This window comes from Mus musculus, chromosome 11, assembly GCF_000001635.26.
Source record: "Mus musculus strain C57BL/6J chromosome 11, GRCm38.p6 C57BL/6J".
NCBI lineage: Eukaryota > Metazoa > Chordata > Mammalia > Rodentia > Muridae > Mus > Mus musculus.
The window spans coordinates 68544065-68560768 of record NC_000077.6 but is presented as its reverse complement, the minus strand read 5'-3'; the positions used below and the strand labels follow the sequence as shown (position 1 = coordinate 68560768).

The following is a 16704-nucleotide window of genomic DNA, read 5'->3' as shown; positions in this document are numbered from 1 at the left end:
GAACAGAGACTTCAGAATGGCTGGAATCTGTGTGCCTGCAGAAGACGATCCCACTAGATGGTACTGTCCCCACCCCATCTTCTGCCGCCTGCAACCCAGGATTTGTCTGGGAAGACACTCTGCTCTGGTAAAAGGGCTCAGCAGCTACCAGGCTGGCCAGGGAGATGGCTGAGCAGGCAAAGCCCTTGCTGCAGGAGCCTGAGGACCCAAGTTTAACCCCCAGAATCTATGGTGAATGGGGTGGGGGGAGAACTAACCTCGAAAGCTGCCCTCTGACATCTGCCTATGCTCTGTGGTACAACATGGGTGCCTGCATTCACACACACACACACACACACACACACACACACACACACACACACACACACACATACACAAATAAATAACACTAAAAACACCCAGCTTCCCAGACTCCCTTACGGTTGGGCTGGCCATGTGACACAGTTTATACAGCAGTCAGCCAAGGACCTCGGGGAAGGCCTTTGCTTCCCTGGTTCTGTTTCTCTTGTTGCCTTGTTGTCCCTGATTTTTACGCTTTTTACAGCTGGGAAGCAGATGAGGGGCCTGTCGATAAGGCAGCTGTCTCCTCGTGATTACAGACGTGGGGGAGGCTGAGTGTGGCAGGGCCCCGCGTGGGACAGGATTATAGTCTCTCTCTCTCTCTCTCTCTCTCTCTCTCTCTCTCTCTCTCTCTCTCTGCCATCACTGAGCACGGATCAGCTCTGGGTAGCCTTTCCCTCAATAGCTGATGTGAGACAAATGAGTCTATTGACAGCAGAGGTGATTTTGTGTTAGTTGTCTGTACCATGAGGCACCACAGAGAGTACTGAACAACAGGCAAACCCTAGAAAGTATCCCAACCAGTGAGCATTCATTTGTCTCCTCCTTTTTGCCACTTGTGAATCACTTTTTGCATTTTGTATAACGAGGCTCCTAAATTTAATATCATACATTTTCTTAATTTTTTTTCAAAAAAAAATGTGAATTTTTTTGTTGTTTTTGTTTTGGTATGTTTGCATGCCACATGCATGCTGTCCCTACAGAGGCCAGAAGAGGGCATCAGATCCCCTGAACTGGAGTTACCCACATGTGGATGCTGGAAATCAAATTCAGGTCCTCTAGGAGAGCATCCACAGTGCTCTTAATCACCCAGCCACTGTCCAGTTTCTATTGTTTTCATTATAAGACAGAAGAATTAGGATGTAAAAATACTGCCCTCTAAGCACCCGGTCTGGTAGCTCACAACTTTAAGCTGGGACAATTTACACGGAAGGCAGAGGCAGGTGGATCTCTGTGAGTTGGAGGCCAGCCTGGTCTATATAGTGAGCTTCAGGACAGCAGAGAGACCCTGTCTCAGAAAACAACAAACAAACAAACAAACAAACAAACAAAAATCTTGCTTTTGGAGTAAAGGCTTGGAAGAGTCAGAACAGTTTCAGGAGTGCTACCTTCTAATCAAGGCAGATATTAAAATCTCCACGTGCTCATGCAAGGTGGAATACAGGATTCTTGGCATCCTTCTCCTTGTGGCACATACATTTAGAGTAAGAAACTTGGGGGTAAAGTTCAATGTTGGGTGCCTCCTTACCTGCCCTCAGCACAGCTTTTATAGGATTAAGCTAGTGTCTCTCTACCTCCAGGTAGACTCATGACCCATCTAGATCCACTTCCTCTCTGCCCACTGCACCCCTTGGGTCCAGTTTCCTTCCAACCAGTTTAATGTCCCCTCTTCTGTCATTGTGCCACTGCTGGGTCCAGTTGCACCAGAGTCCTACTCTGAAAGCCCTTGCAAGCCTCCCAGATCAAAATCAGCAAACACAAAGGCAAATGTGTTCTTTCTCCCATATTCTAAACACTTTGTATAGCAATAAATAAAAAAGTAAAATTAAAACAAACAAACCTTGGGCTAAGGAGACTGCTCAGTTGGTAAAGCAGTCTTTGCAAACAGAAGACCCAGAGTCTGATCTCTAAAATGCATGTGAAAATGGCAGGCCAGGGGGCTGGTGAGATGGCTCAGCGGGTAAGAGCACCCGACTGCTCTTCCGAAGGTCCGGAGTTCAAATCCCAGCAACCACATGGTGGCTCACAGCCACCCGTAATGAGATCTGACTCCCTCTTCTGGACTGTCGGAAGACAGCTACAGTGTACTTACATATAATAAATAAATAAATAAATAAACAAAAAAAAAAAACAAAACAAAAAAAAAAACAAGAAAATGGCAGGCCTGGTGGTGTGTGTGATGGGAGAACTCAGTGATGGGAGGCAGATGCAGCAGGAGGAGGAGTCTGGGGTTTGCTGACCAGCCAGTCTTGCCTAAACGGTGAATGCCAGGCCAGTGAGAGATTCTGTTTCAAAAGAGGGCAATGTGTTCCTGAGCATGACAACCTGAGGTTGTCTTAGTGACCTACAAACACACACGCACACACACACACACACACACACACAGAGAGAGAGAGAGAGAGAGAGAGAGAGAGATGGCATGTGCACCCACATATGTATACAAACACATAAAAAATAAAAGAGTAAAAAAAAACCTCCTTTTACTACAAAATAAAATCATGCAGCGAGCAGATCCTGCTGTGCCTTTGGCATAGACATGGCTTCTTCTCCAAGGCTCCCTGCAGTGCAGGGCACGAGTCCTTGCATCCGTGAGTGCTGTCCTCCATCAGCGTGCTCTCACCTCTCAGCCCTTCCAGTCGGAGTGCTCCTCCCTCATGGCCTTCACAAGCCAGTCCCCTTCTGACCCCTGCTCGGAGTCACTGGAGTCACTCCCTCCCATAGCTAGCAGCTTTGAGTAGTTGATCCTCTGCTCTTGGGGCAGCCTGGGCTGGATGGACAGGAACAAGGCCAGCCAAAGCAACAGGACCACACAACAGGCTTCGTAGAGCACAGCTATGCCGAAGTGCAGAACTACAAAGCCCCCGACAAAGCTGCCTAGGCTGCAGCCGCTCCCATAAAAGTGACCCCGGAACATGGTGCCCAGAGACCTCTCCATCCCGGAGAAGGCCAGGTCCTCTATGGAGGCCCCCACAGCCCACCAAAGAGCCCCACTGCTGATGGTGCTCAGGATCTGAACAGGGAGGACGGACCACCAGCTCCAGATGAAAGCATAGTAAAGCACCTGCAGGGCCAGGCAGCCCAGCCCCAGCCCCAGCACACCCACCCTAGACAGTTTCCTTAGCAACGAAGTTCTGAACGGGTGAAACAGAATTTCTCCTAGCAAGCTGAGAGCCACTGAGAAACCCATCACCAGCTCACTGCTGCCGTGGTCCTTCATGTGCCAGAACAGAAAGTCCTGCACAGTGCTGGCAGTGGCTCCTATCCAAAAGACAGTGAAGGCCAGGAGGATGAGGCGGGAGTCACCCCTTATGAGGGACAGAGCTTTGATGGCTTTGTAGCTGGGCCCCTGTTGCTGGTCTATGGGAACAGGAAAGGCAGTGCTCACTGCTAAGGCCAGGGTACTGACCAGCGAGTAGCTGTAGAAATAAATCACGCCCTGAGGACCATTGGCCACGAGGAGGCATTCCAGATGCCCCACCAAGGCTGCGATGCCACACACACCTGCTGATACACCTAACAGTTTCCACACCCACAGGTCTCTGTTCCGATCAGTGGCGTCTACGAAATCCAGGTATTCATAAAGACTGTCATCCGCCACCTGCTCCAGAGGGGCTGCCAGGAGTTCCCAGAATACAACAACTCCCAAGGAGAGGATGAAAGTCCACGGTGACCCTTTCGAGGAGTGATCAGGGGTCTGGGTGTCCCCCTGGGGCTTTGACAAGTTGACGGGACCTCCAAGAGCTGTACTTCCAGGAAGTAGATTCAGGGTAACATTGCCTACCTCAAAAGTCCCTTTCTGGGAATTATCTCTCAACCCAGAAGTGACAAGATGGAGGCCTTGTGTAGTGGTCCTGGCTCCTTCAACAGAGCCCACTAAATAGGTCTGCAGACCGCTAAATGTTCCTTCAGATCCATTTGGAAAGCCAGAAGTGTCCAGGGCTCTGGTGTGCCTGCTGCCTGGGAGGTTGGGTGCTCCAGACCCCTGGGTAGGGGTCATGATCACAGTTTGTGTGACCCCCAGCGGTAAGATAGTGGTGGCCACTCTACTGCTTCCATTACAAAAGTGGTTGACCAGATTTCTGTCCACCGGTGGGACGAGGACCATCAGGAGGCTGGCGCCTGCGGAGCTCAGCAATGAGCCAGTCAAAAACATTCTCCTTTTCTGGTAGCGTTTGGCCAGGAAGGCACAGAAGGGAATCCAGCAGGTAGCGATCAGGTGCTTGGTTCCCATGAGGATGCCCACCAAGGGCGCGGCCACACCCAGTTGCCTCAGGTAGAGGGTCAGGAACGGAGTCACACAGGCATCCCGGACTCCGCACACCAAGTGGAAGAGCCTGGCCACCCGTAGTGCCCTGGGGACGTCCCATTGCGGGTTGGGGCTCATGGTTACGGGATTCTGCCAGACCCGGAAGGACACAGGACTAAGTTAGATGCGGGGCGCGCGGCGCTCCATATCCTGGGAAGGGAGAATCGCTGGCTCAGGGTTCCGAGCAAGCCAAACTGCGTCACCTCCAGTCACCTAGCCAACGGCTATTTGCCCCCATGTCCGGCCACCCTCCCGGAAGTGGCCCCGCCCCAAGAGAGAGACGCGGCGGGGGCGGAGCCCACGCACCTGTTGACTGTACCTGCTGCACCTGTTGTACCTGCGCCTCACCTGCGCCACCTAATGGATGACGGACGCCCTGTGGTTTGCTGGGCGCGTTCTGACCACAGGTGCTGCTGGGCGCCTGGACTGCCTCAGGCCTGAGAAACTGACAGGGTCAGGATGGGGATGTGTCCGGGAAGAGAAGAATGAAGTGAACATCTGCACATCTCTGGTCCTCACACATCCCTCGTCCTCAGGTCTGTATTCATAGGCCCACTGGTCAGTGGCGATCTACAGAGTTGGTCCTGTTGATTGTAAGTGAAATCCCAATTCTGTCTGGCCATCACCAGAGGACTCAGACTTCCCCTCCTTGGCTTGCACTTTTGTCAATAATCTCTCTGTTCACCCAGAAAGGCATTTATATATATATATATTCAATCCTGGTAGCACCTCACAGTCCCAGGCAGTATGTACACAATGTACACACTCAATAGAATGCTGTTGCCTGCCCTGTTTAGGAATGCACTCCAGAGATTCTTAGCTGGCTTTGAACCTCAGTAGAGGAACCTCAGTAGAGGAACCTCAGTAGAGGAAGTGAATACAGATACTTAAAAATTGCAGGTCAAAAGAAATAGTTTATTAGCCAAGTAAAGGTTTCCACACATGAATTCAGTGGCATCCAGGTCATGAGAAATGGCTCCAGATTTTTTTCTCTCCCCAGAGGCATTTCCTCTCTCAACTGAACTAAGATTCGAGCCCTTGAAATCATGGGGGGGGGGGGGGGGAGGAGGTGTACCATAGGCTTTCCTCCAGAATGGCCAACTATCCAGCTACAGATGCGGGAATTATTTGTTCTCAGACCTAGGGTCTCCATCTCTACCACTGAGCTGTATCCCAGCTCTGATTTGGTCCATTCATTTTTCATTCAAGGCTTGCTCAATGCACCTAATTTGGCCGTGGATTGGAGAGTGGGGGGTGTTTGCCAGCCAATATGTATGTGTAGCTAAATTTGAAATGGTAATTTCTCAGGAGACGGGTAGACAGCTAAGGTCCTCCGCACTTTCTCTTACCATATGGCTGACAGACTCTCACTGATACTTAGAACCTAAGGATTAAAACGTTATTAAATTAAAATTTAAAAACTAAGAGTTGCTAGCTGGGTATGGTGACGCATGCCTGAGTCTAACACTTGAGGGATGGAGGCAGGGGGATCAGGAGTTCATCATCAGCCTCAGCTAGCTTTTTTGAGGTGAGACCTTGTTTACAAAACTGAGCAAAAAGAAAACAAACATGCAAGTGATTAATGGGTGTGGAGGCTTAATCCCACATCTGGAGGTAGAAGCAGGAGAATCAGGAGTTCAAGACCAGCCTTTGTTATATGAGATCTTGTCTCAAAGATATCAACCACAAACCTAAACACACACACACACACACACACACACACCAAAACAAAAACCTAATGCTTGTGTGATTGTGAACGTTCAAACTGGTCTGAAGCAGTTCACATCACCTCAGTTCAGAAAAACAGAAAATCCCAGGTCAGACTCAGTGAGGCCATGATTGTTACCAGTTTCAAACCACTAAAGACTGCCTGCCCTCCCACCTGCCAGCCCGCCTGCGCCGCCCCCCCCCCCCCCACCACAGTGCCCCTGCCTTTGCCTCTTTCAGCAGCCTTCCCCCCACTTGCTCTTTCCCGCAGCTGCTTTCTTGGCTCTTTGAGACTCTTTGGGCTTGACTGCTTCTGGCTACCGGAGAAAACATTTCCTGCTTTCCACGCCCATGGGCGAGCAGAGACTTTCTGTCAGCCTGGACTGCCTTTGGGTGTGTATACTAAAGCAACCCTGAGCCCTACTCACATCATCCTTGGCTTTAAGAATGGGTCATGGGACTTTCCCTTGTTCCTGGAATAATGAGGTCAGAGATAAAATGCCATATTAGTTACTTTACTGACACTCACCCCCCATTCTATATTGACTTGAATGAGAATGGTCGCCGTACACTCGAATATTTTAATGCCTGGCCCCCAGTTGGTGGCGCTGTTTGGTGGTAGTGGTGGGACAGTTAGCAGGTTTTACTGGAAGAAGTATGACACTAGGATCAGGTTTTGAGAGTTTTTTTTTTTTCTTTTGGGGTTTTGGGGTTTTTGAGTCAGGGTTTCTCTGTGTAGCTCTGGCTGTCCTGAAACTCCCTCTTGTAGACCAGGCTGCCCTGGAACTCGCAGAGATCCACCTTCCTCTGCCGCTGGGGTGCTGAGATTAAAGGCGTATGCGTCTGGCAAGGGCTTTGAGAGTTTAAAGCTGCCTCTCTGTTTGCTCTCACTGCTTCATGCTTGTGCTGGACAATGTGAGCTCTCGGCTTCCTGCCGCCATGCCCGCCCGCTGCTTGCTGCCATCCTTCCTGCCACAGTGGACTCTCATCCCTCTGGAACCCCTGAGCCAAAACAAACTCTTTCTATAGTTGCTCTTTGGTCATGACGTTTTAGCCCAGCGACAGTAAAGTAACTAATATGGATTCCCGGCTTCAAAGGATCCCACCAGCCCAGGGACTCCATCTAGTTGACAGGAAGGAGCTCAAGTCTAACTCCCTTGGACTTTTTCTATTTCTCCCCCATGCTATATGAGGCCATGGATCGTAGGGCCAAGAACACTACTATGGCTTTGTGTGATGGTTTGTATATGCTTGGCGCAGGGACTGACACTATTTGGAGGTGTGTCCTTGTTGGAGGAAGTGTGTCACTGTGGGCATGGGCTTTGAGACCCTCATCCTAGCTACCTGGAAGCCAGTCTTCTCCTAGCAGCCTTCAGATGAAGATGTAGAACTCTCAGCTCTTCCTGCTCCATCCCTGCCTAGACATTACTATGCTCCCACCTTGATGATACTGGACTGAACCTCTGAACCTGTCAGCCAGCCCCAATTAAATGTTGTCTTTATAAGAGTTGCCTTGGTCATGGTGTCTGTTCACAGCAGTAAGACTCTAATTAAGACAATGTACAACTTTTCTTTTTTACTTGAAACGCCAATTTTTCTTATTCTCTAAGCTCTGGCTTTCCTGAAGGCTCCCTGCATTCCTGCCTCTGCTTGAGAGAGTCCTTAAGAAAAAAAAGGGGAGAGGAAAGAGTAGGGGAACGGACCACAGCAGTGAATGTGGCACAAGACTGTTATCCAGCCTAAGAGAATTCATTTGGTTAGATCAAGTTCTGTCTTCTGACTTCCTGTGCAGCGCTGTGGTCATGGATCAGTGGGTAAAGGTGTTTGCTGCCAAGTTTGACAACCTGAGTTTTGTTTCCAGGACCCACACTGTGGAAGGAAACAATAAATTTCCACAAATTGTCTTCTGACCTACATATATATAATGTGTCACACACACACACAGACACACACACACACACACACACACACACACACACACACACACACGGAAGCAGTAACACTTTAGTGTGCTTTTATTGAGACTATCACTCTCTTCTTTACTGAGACAGACCGACCCCCCTCGGCACTGGCGAACCGTGGCCTTGAGAGCTGCAAAGGATGGTATGAAGTCAGAAGGGAGCAAATACAGTATTCACTACCTACTCCCTGGTCCTTCCAAAGCCACAGGGCGCTGTACAAATAGTGAACCCATCAGCTCTGAACCCCTTTTTATAAACTGAGGTCAAACCCAAGGCCTCCCACACACTAGGCAAGTGCTCTACCGCTGAACCACCAGCTATACCTGCAGCTAACTGACACCAGTTCTCAGGACTCCCTAGGGAGCTGGAGTGGATGGTGGATGAGAAACGGGAAATGAACATCATCACAAGAAAGATGTTTCTGGGAGAAGCTGGCTTGAGTATGCATCAGCTCATCTCATTCCAACTCTGTCCAGCAATCTGGGAGCCGTGGGCTGCATCCATCTTTATCACATGCCCCTTATTCATTACAACCCAGGCTCTTTTAATTCCCAGGCATTCTCTGGCTCCTGGTCCAAGCAGAGCTGCCCAGTGGGGCTGTCAGTGTAAATGTTGTGGATGGGTGGGTAGTGTTTCTTCCTTCTTGGGTCTGCTGCCCCTGGACCCAGATCTCCCACTGTCCTGGTAAGCTTATTGGATGATGCCAGAGAATGTGTTGATGGGCATCAGAAGAGAATTGGGCTTGGCCATGTTCTTCTCTGTCTCCTGCCCGTGCGAATTGAGCGCTGACGTCTTGGATTTCTGGGTCCGTGAACATGGCTCTGGGCAGGGACTGACCTCAAATCTGCAGTGGGGAGAGACCAGCTTAGAAGGTAATCAGAAACCAGATTTTCCCTGATTAAAAAGGTAGACCACATTTAAAAGGTAGAGCAACTTTTATAGGGAACAGAGAGAGAGAGAGAGAGAGAGAGAGAGAGAGAGAGAGAGAGAGAGAGTTAGAAAAAAGACAAAACAAATCAGAGAAGGAGGTCCTCATGTTGCAAGGTTCTCTGATAGTGGGAGAGATGCTTGGATCTAGGCCACTGTGTCTTTGTGTCTACCTTTCCGGGGAAAACTTGCAAAAGTTACAAAATGGGAGTGCAGATGCCCCAGAAGGGGAGCCTGTGATGAAAGTTCAATACAGGCAGCAAGGTTGAAACAGAAGGATGTTCAGCTGTGTGTGCCCCGAGGAGTCCTGGGAACATTTAGCACTAACGTCAATTCATAAGACAGTGGCCTAAAACTTACCTGACCACAGATCTGACTCTGATAAGTAGCCTGGGCCATGGTCAGGAGACTGTGGGCGTTCAGGGTTTCCCTGTTGGGGCAGGAGTCCTAGGAGTAGAAAGCCCCACTCACCTGACCACATCCCTGAAAGTCCGCCGTCCGTCCTTGTCCAGCCATAGTGTGAGCAGCCTCTGGTCTTGGCTCTGGACTTGGATACTGGATGTCCGGAAGGTGTTGGTTGATGTCTACATCAGAGAAGACTTTATGTAAATGTCACCTTTGCTCAGCAGTTGGCTCTGCCAACACTTCCTACCCTAGGAGCTGGTGCGTTTCTTCTGTATATCCCAAGGGGTCCCATCCCCCACACAGACTGTAGCAGAATTTCAGCAGAGCCTGTTGTATGTGGCATGAATCTGGACTGATGGCAGCTAAGCTTGGGAGTAGCCTTTTGTCAGTGATTATCTGAGATTTTATGGGGCTGTTCTTTTGATCGCTTCTAAGAGCCTTTGCTTAACTTAGTCTCGAAGTTTCCTATGAACGGGAATTGCTTAGATGATGGTGGGTTCAAGGCAACCCCTAGATCAGATAAGAAGTTTCAGTGTGTCAGAAACTGACTTGCACGCTTAGCCTTTTGTGTAACAGTGTACAGAGCTTCCAGGAGGCTGGCACTGCTCAGTCCTTGAGAGGCTGAGCCCGTGCTGCTGAGAAGCCTGAACCTATCCTTCAAAGTCTCTCTTTTCTCAGTCAATTGTCCTTGGTAAACCAGAACACTGACAACAGACAGGAGCTTTGGGTGGTACACAGACAGCCCCAGTGTGTCTGGAAGCCTCTGAGACGGTTTCTCCCAAGTGTTTTCAACCCTGGATGCTTACAGTAATCACACAAAGGTCAGAGGTCGGGACAACTGGAGCTGACTGGTGTCTGCTGGACATGACAGGACCAGTGCACTCATGCACTCAGCAGCTTTGGTTGCCTGCACAAGACCTGCACCCGACCAAGCCAGTCAACGATCTAGCACAGAGGGGGGAGGGGTTCAGGAACCCCATGCTTGTTACTTTTTCAACTTGACACCAACTAGAGTCCTGGGAGGAGGAGAATCTCAATTAAGAGAGTGCTTCTAGCCGGGCGGTGGTGGCACACGCCTTTAATCCCAGCACTCAGGAGGCAGAGGTAGGTGGATTTTTGAGTTCGAGACCAGCCTGGTCTACAAAGTGAGTTCCAGGACAGCCCGGGCTACACAGAGAAACCCTGTCTTGAAAAAACAGAGAGAGAGAGAGAGAGAGAGAGAGAGAGAGAGAGCACTTCTATCCATTGGCCCGTAGGCAACGCTATGGAACATTTTTTTTTAAAATTAGGGATTGATTTGGGAGGTCCCAGTCTACTGTGAGCAAGTGGTCCTGGGCTATGTAAGAAAGCAGGCTGAGCGAGCAGTAAACAGCATTCCTGCATGGTCTCTCCTTCAGGTCCTCCTTCCAGGTTCTTGCTTAAGTTACTTCCCTGGCTTCCCACAATGACAGATTGTAAGCTATAAGCGGAAATAAAACTTTTCCTTTCCAGGTTGTTTTTTTGGTGAGTGTTTTACCAGCAATAGAGCACATCTTTAGCGAGGAGCTCACAGACAGGAGATGGCTTCCAGGGGATGGAGAGTCAGTTTTATTTAAGGGTGTGGCCCCTGGTAGGTCCACAAGTCTCCAGTAGATGGCGCTAGGAAGGCACTGTGTTAGTGTTGGGTTGGCATTATTATTATTGTTGTTGTTGTTGTTGTTGTTGTTCCTGTTCACTGTAATATTTCCAGATGAGTGTAAGCACAGACAGTGGTCTTAGTGATGAAGAAGGAAACCTACTATCTATTCTTTCTCTTTGTCTCCATCCTAAACCCCTTTCTTCTTCTTCCCTCATGCAAATCTGAACAAGTGAGCACCGATGGAAGAAAGACACACCAGAACCTCCATTAGATGGCGAGGAGCAGACCCCCACGGCCGAGAGTGCCAGAGGGGAGAGGAGATGCCTGTTCGTGCAGGAGAACCTCAAATACTTTGGATTCCCAGGAACTCTTAGCTATGAGGGAGGAGTGTGTTGTGGGCAGGGGAACAGGCCGTGGAGGCCAGTGGGCAGTAACTGACAGTTAACCAGATGGTTGTCTACACTGGGGGAGTCACTAGTCACCTTCCAGGAGCACCCACAAAAGCTGCAGAAGGAGAGTGGCCCAGGGGAAGCCAGAGTTAGTCACTTTACACGTTATGATCGAAGGAATCAGGGGGTTGCCCAAGTGAAGAGAATGAGGTCCGAGGATCTGGGTGTCACCTGCTGAGCTCTCCCAGTGAAGGTCTCAGCACACCGATTCTAATTCAGTGATCTTTCCCCCGCTGTGTACAGGGTACTTCAGGTGTTTGGCACAACCCAGACTCACATTGTAGGTGACCAGAGGCCATCCACTAGCCTCCTCCCACACACCTGTCTGTTGCAGTTGCCTCTGGGGTCTCCTGGGCTGTGGATTATGAAGGCAACACACACCTATAATGCACCTACACAGGCCAGCGGCAAGGGCCAGCTGCAGGCTTCGCAAAGCGTGTCAAGATGGAGGACAGGCAAGGCTTCCGTTCCCTGTTGGCGTTGCTGTGTTCCACACCCAAAGCCCCCTTTCTTCTGTCCTTGCCTTGCTGCTGTTATTCCTGTCAATCAAGCATCCAACCCAGCCAAAGACAAGACTGCGTAGGCAGCCACAGGGCTCTTGCTGTTCCCAGCTGGGAACACCTTCCCTCTAGCTCACCAAGAACTTCCCTTCCATGGCTTGGTGCCTACCATCTAATGAAACCTGCCAGGGTTCCAGGAGAGGAAACACAGCTATTGGAATCTCGCTTGGCAAGTCAGAAAGAAATAAAAAACAGGAACTTGCTGGGTTGATTTACTTAGAGAGCCAAAAGCCCCTGGCCAGGTTATTTAATGAGGTCATTTAGCAGAGGAACTGACTCTCAAAGAGAAGCTGCAGTTAAAGTGACAAGGCCTATCTTACAGCTTCAAGCTTGAACACCATACTGTCCAAGGCTAAGGTAGAACTGAATCCAAAACAGTGTGTCTCTGAGCAATGAAAGCTCTAATACCATGAATAGTTGGCCTCAGAGAAGGTAGGCTACCAGTTCAGGATTGAGATGCTCAAAGCTCTAGGTGACTAGCAGCATGCTGTGTGCCCGATACATTGAGTGCTGGAAACATCAAGATGAGGGCCCCGCCCCATGCCATTTACAGAGCTGCAGTGTCCCCATGGCTGTGTCCCCAGGGCTAAAGGGAGAGCACAAAGGTGGGGTACCCAGCTCACTAGGAAGTAGGGGGTAGGGAAGATCTTGAGGGAAGGGAAGGTCTCCCAGGTACATGGCCCCTGCATCCTGTCACAAGTGTAGGCAAAAGGCTATGGGGACAACGATAACTCAGCAAAGGCCAAAGGTGGGATTTCTGAAACACTTTCAAACTCTCAGGCAGGAAATTGAAATATAAAGGTTATAAAAAATTTAAAGAATAAATTTGGGGAAAATATTTTAAAAACATGAGACGAACAAAAGGATGGTATTCTCATATAAAACCAGGACACCATGGGTTTCAGTATAGGTGAGAACACACACAGGAAATAAATGAAAAGAAACAGTTACCAGTAAATGTGAGAAAAAAAATCACTGTCACTAATTGGGAGTGACAGAAATCCAGATTGAAACAATCAAAATTTTGATGATCAGTGTCACAGAGTTGAAACAAGTCAGCTAGTGTATTGGCTGCCTTCCAAAATTGGCGTCCACACATGGCAATGGGGGTGGGGTGTGGAGACCAGTGTGGTGAAATGTCCTGATGTGTGGGTGTCAGCTCACTAGGGAAGGCTTTTAAAAGCATAATCATGAGTTTTAGCATCTGTTTAACCCTAAGTATGTTTGCCACAGCATGCTTATAATCGTAAAAGATCACTGAATCATACAAAAAACATTTCAATAATCATTATGGGTATACACAACCAATATGAAATAATATTTAATGACATAAACAAAGTCCCATCAGGACAAATGCACAAAGCCTTCGTATATAATTTAATGTGTAATATGTAGATATTATATGGGTCTCTTTTGGTTGCCCTGGATTTCACTATGTAGACCAGGTTGGCCTTGAACTCACAGACATCTCTCTGTCTCTGCTTCCAGAGTTCTGGTTAAAAGCCTACTTCCAGAGTTCTGGTTAAAAGTCCTGTTTCCAGCCTACTTTCAAATATTTTGAGCAAAAACATTGCTATAGACAATTATTCACTGTATTTATCAATTATTCAAGAACATATAATGAAAAACCAAAGTATTTATTTGATACTCAAAAATGTTACCAGTTATCCTAACCATGCACTGAGATGATGAGTAAACTTATTTTGCACATATAGATTACAACATTGCCATGCAAAGAAGAAATGGAAAGACTGAATAGGGACAGTGACTTTGTAACATGGAGGTGACTTTGCTGCAAAGGGGTAAGCTCAAAGCCATAGCTTACAGGCAAAGGAGTCCTGAATAAGGGCCTCAAACTTATAGAAATATATTTTTTTAAAAACAGAATTATTTATGTATACGAGTACACTGTCACTGTCTTCAGACACACCAGAAGAGGGCATCAGACCCCATTACAGATGGTTGTGAGCCACCATGTGGTTACTGGGAATTGAACTCAGGACCTCTGGAAGAGCAGTCAGTGCTCTTAACCACTGAGCCATCCCTCCAGTCCCCTAGAAGTATCTTTCTAAAAGCTTGAGTGACATAGGAGAAATGAACTGCATCTGGCAGCCAGAGAGAAATCGTGGCCAAGGTCGAGTTTCCTGTCTGTTTCTAGGATGGAAAGAAGACCGGAATCTATTTGTAGAGGAAGGAGGTGGGGGGGGGGGAGCGCAGGGAGGGAAGGAAGGGCAGAGAAAGTAAAGAGAGACTCCTAGAACCAACAAGAAAGGTGCTGAGTGACATCAATGTTCTGGGTGAGCAGGAGTTTGCTGGGACCTGGTCAGTGTGGGTACAGGACTTATTCCAGAAGCTATCAGCATCTGGCCTGTCTGGTGGGTGGTGCACAGGAGTCTGTGTCAGTGAGAACGTGGTCCAGGTGGGATCACGGGGCTCTGAGGTCAGGTTAAGTGTTAAGTGAAGTTGAGAGAAGCCATCAGAGAGCAAGAAAATGGGTGAGTCTCATACCTTGATCACTAAATGTCAGCCAAGGCAAAGCCAAGGGGCAAGGTGGTCAGAGAGGCAATGAGGATATGAGAGCTGCTATGTAGGAGTCTGGTTGAAGAGCAGTGGTGGGGATGACATGTGTGGGTGAATGTGGTTGTTAGGGGTGTTAATTCTCAAATGGGCTGCAGATGGAAGGAAGACAGGGGCTCCGTGTCTGCCTTATACCACAGAGTCTTTGCGTTGCCCACATTGATTGGAAAGTCCCACGGCAGGTGTGAAGGGCCACCATCAGCTTCCCCTCTCTGAGTACTTTCCCCTTGGGCTCCCTTACCAGCTGCCTGTCCCCGCCCCCCTCTAGTCCATACAAACTCACCGTAAATGACCTTCCTGCCAGATTGGAGGACTTGACCACCTCTGTCACACTGACGTGCAGACAGGAACAGTCTGTGGCAGAAGCAGCATTTGGTGAGGTACAGTGGAAGAACCCTGAAACTGAGAGAAATGGGGGGGGGGTTATGTGAGTGGGAAGCTGGAGATTCTGGGTCCTAAGAAGACCCTGTATGTCTGTCTTCCCATTCTGCCGCCAGTTTACCCTCAGCTCGCCTGGAAGTGACCTTTTATGAAAGTATTATTTCTTGAGTTTCTTCCCTTTTATGCCAGTTGTCTCTGTAAGAACACCGATGCTGGAAGCAAGGGGATGCCAAGTTCGAGACCAGCCTGGTCTAAGGAGGAAGGCCACAAATAATGTGAGCAATGAATGACACAGGGGGAAAAATCAGCTTATATAGACATAGCACGCCATCAATATTAGCTTTCACAAAGAGCTCCTGGGTCCCTGGAAGGACAAAACGTGGTGACACAGACTACCAGAGCCAAACACATTTTTCAGGGGCTTAATTTAGCAGCACTCTGTTAGGTGCGGGACATTTTTTTCCCCTGAGCATGTGAACTCTCTGAGACAGATATTATCAGTATTCCTAACTCCTTCCTGAGGGGAAACAGAAGCAAAGAAAATAACTTCAAGGTCACCTCCGCAGGAGACTCAGAACAGGCTCTGAACCAAGCATGTTCACTCGATGCTCCTCTCCGCTGTCCCCCAGTCACTCCATTTCATTCGTTCATTTATTTTTATTTTGGAATAATATGTAAATCCAACATTTCCCAGGGGAAGGCTGCCAGCTCTGCAGGCCTAATTCAGAGAGGGGGCGCTTCTGCTCCCAGGTCCTTCTACCTTCCAGCTTTGGGAGCCAGCCTCAAGGCTGGGATAGCTAGCTTGTCAGCCAGTGGACCACCTGGGGGCTGGGGTCCTGCTTTACTCAAGGCTGCCTGGTTTCAGCCAACCACCCTCTGACCCCTGCCGAGGCCCCGCCCAGCTGCCGCCTCTCAACCTTGGCTTCCCTATTTCTTACCCTTTTTCCTCCTCCCTGATTTTCTCCTCATCCCTCCCATTTCCTCACTCTGCATTCCCAGCTCCTCACCTTCAGTGTCACCAGCTGGAATGGCCTTCAGGACCAGCCCGGTGGCCCGCAGAGAAACAGTGACCTCTCGTGGTCTGTGGCTGAGCAGGGCCTGGGGATGGGAATTGAGCAGAAGAGGGAGTCCCGAGGGCTTTCCTTTCCCCTGCATCTTCATGTCTCGCTTCTCCCAGGCTTCCACCCTACCCTGAGGTTCTCCTTGGGTACTGATACCAATAAGGGGCATATGGGCAGAGGCTTAGCCATTCTTAATCCCCAAGGAGCCAATCAGACGCCTAGATAGGTAGTTCACAAGGAAGAAGGTTCTGAGCAAGAAACTAGCTTGCTTTCCTTCTTTCTTTCTTTCTTTCTTTCTTTCTTTCTTTCTTTCTTTCTTTCTTTCTTCTTTCTTTCTTTCTTTTTTCTTTTCTTTTCTTTTCTTTTCTTTTCTAAGCTGAGGTCTCACTATATAGTCTTAGCTGGCCTCAGGCTCACAGAGATCCACCTGCCTCTGCTTTCCAAATGCTAGGCTTAAAGACATGCACCAGTGTGCTCACCCAACCTCTAATTTCTTAGAGCACACTGCCTCCTTGTCTACATGTAAGGTCAACCTCGTCCCTACACCATCGTTGCAGATTGCTCTGGAGGCTGAAAGAGTCTGGTGGTATCTTCAAGAAAGGCTGGGGGATCCCTTTGGCTCTGTCTACAACCCCCACCCCCACCCCAAAGGCTGGTTTTCATTCACTGTGCCTCCTAAGTTTTTGTTGGTT

General features: G+C 49.0%; 2 protein-coding genes across 10 annotated transcripts in view; both read right to left on the bottom strand.

The window, feature by feature from the left end:
• Positions 1-2523: 2523 nt before the first annotated feature.
• Mfsd6l (major facilitator superfamily domain containing 6-like) lies at positions 2524-4583 on the bottom strand. The gene has a single exon (NM_146004.1). It carries the CDS (start codon positions 4442-4444, stop codon positions 2684-2686), a length of 1761 nt encoding a protein of 586 aa, NP_666116.1. The 5' UTR covers positions 4445-4583; the 3' UTR covers positions 2524-2683.
• A 3487-nt stretch (positions 4584-8070) lies between these two features.
• The window catches only part of Pik3r6 (phosphoinositide-3-kinase regulatory subunit 5), a 49680-nt gene continuing 41046 nt past the window's right edge, over positions 8071-16704 (bottom strand). For 3 of the 9 annotated variants that reach the window (XR_001779856.2, XM_006531948.1, XM_030245460.1), the window contains exons 17-20: positions 15959-16049; positions 14854-14972; positions 9433-9545; positions 8071-8878 (exon numbers count right to left, since the gene is read on the bottom strand). Coding sequence is in view for 5 of the 9 variants with exons in the window: in XM_006531948.1 (XP_006532011.1) it covers positions 8725-8878; positions 9433-9545; positions 14854-14972; positions 15959-16049 (477 nt within the window). In the remaining 4 variants the exon portion in view is untranslated. Of the gene's footprint in view, positions 8879-9432; positions 9546-14853; positions 15203-15958; positions 16050-16704 lie in introns of those variants that run through there. The other 6 variants (NR_126153.1, NM_001081566.2, NM_001004435.3 and 3 more) reach the window with 4 other exon arrangements.

Coding starts and splice junctions, on each gene's coding strand:
- Mfsd6l (NM_146004.1), bottom strand. CDS start 4,444: ATGAGCCCCAACCCGCAATGGGACGTCCCCAGGGCACTACGGGTGGCC.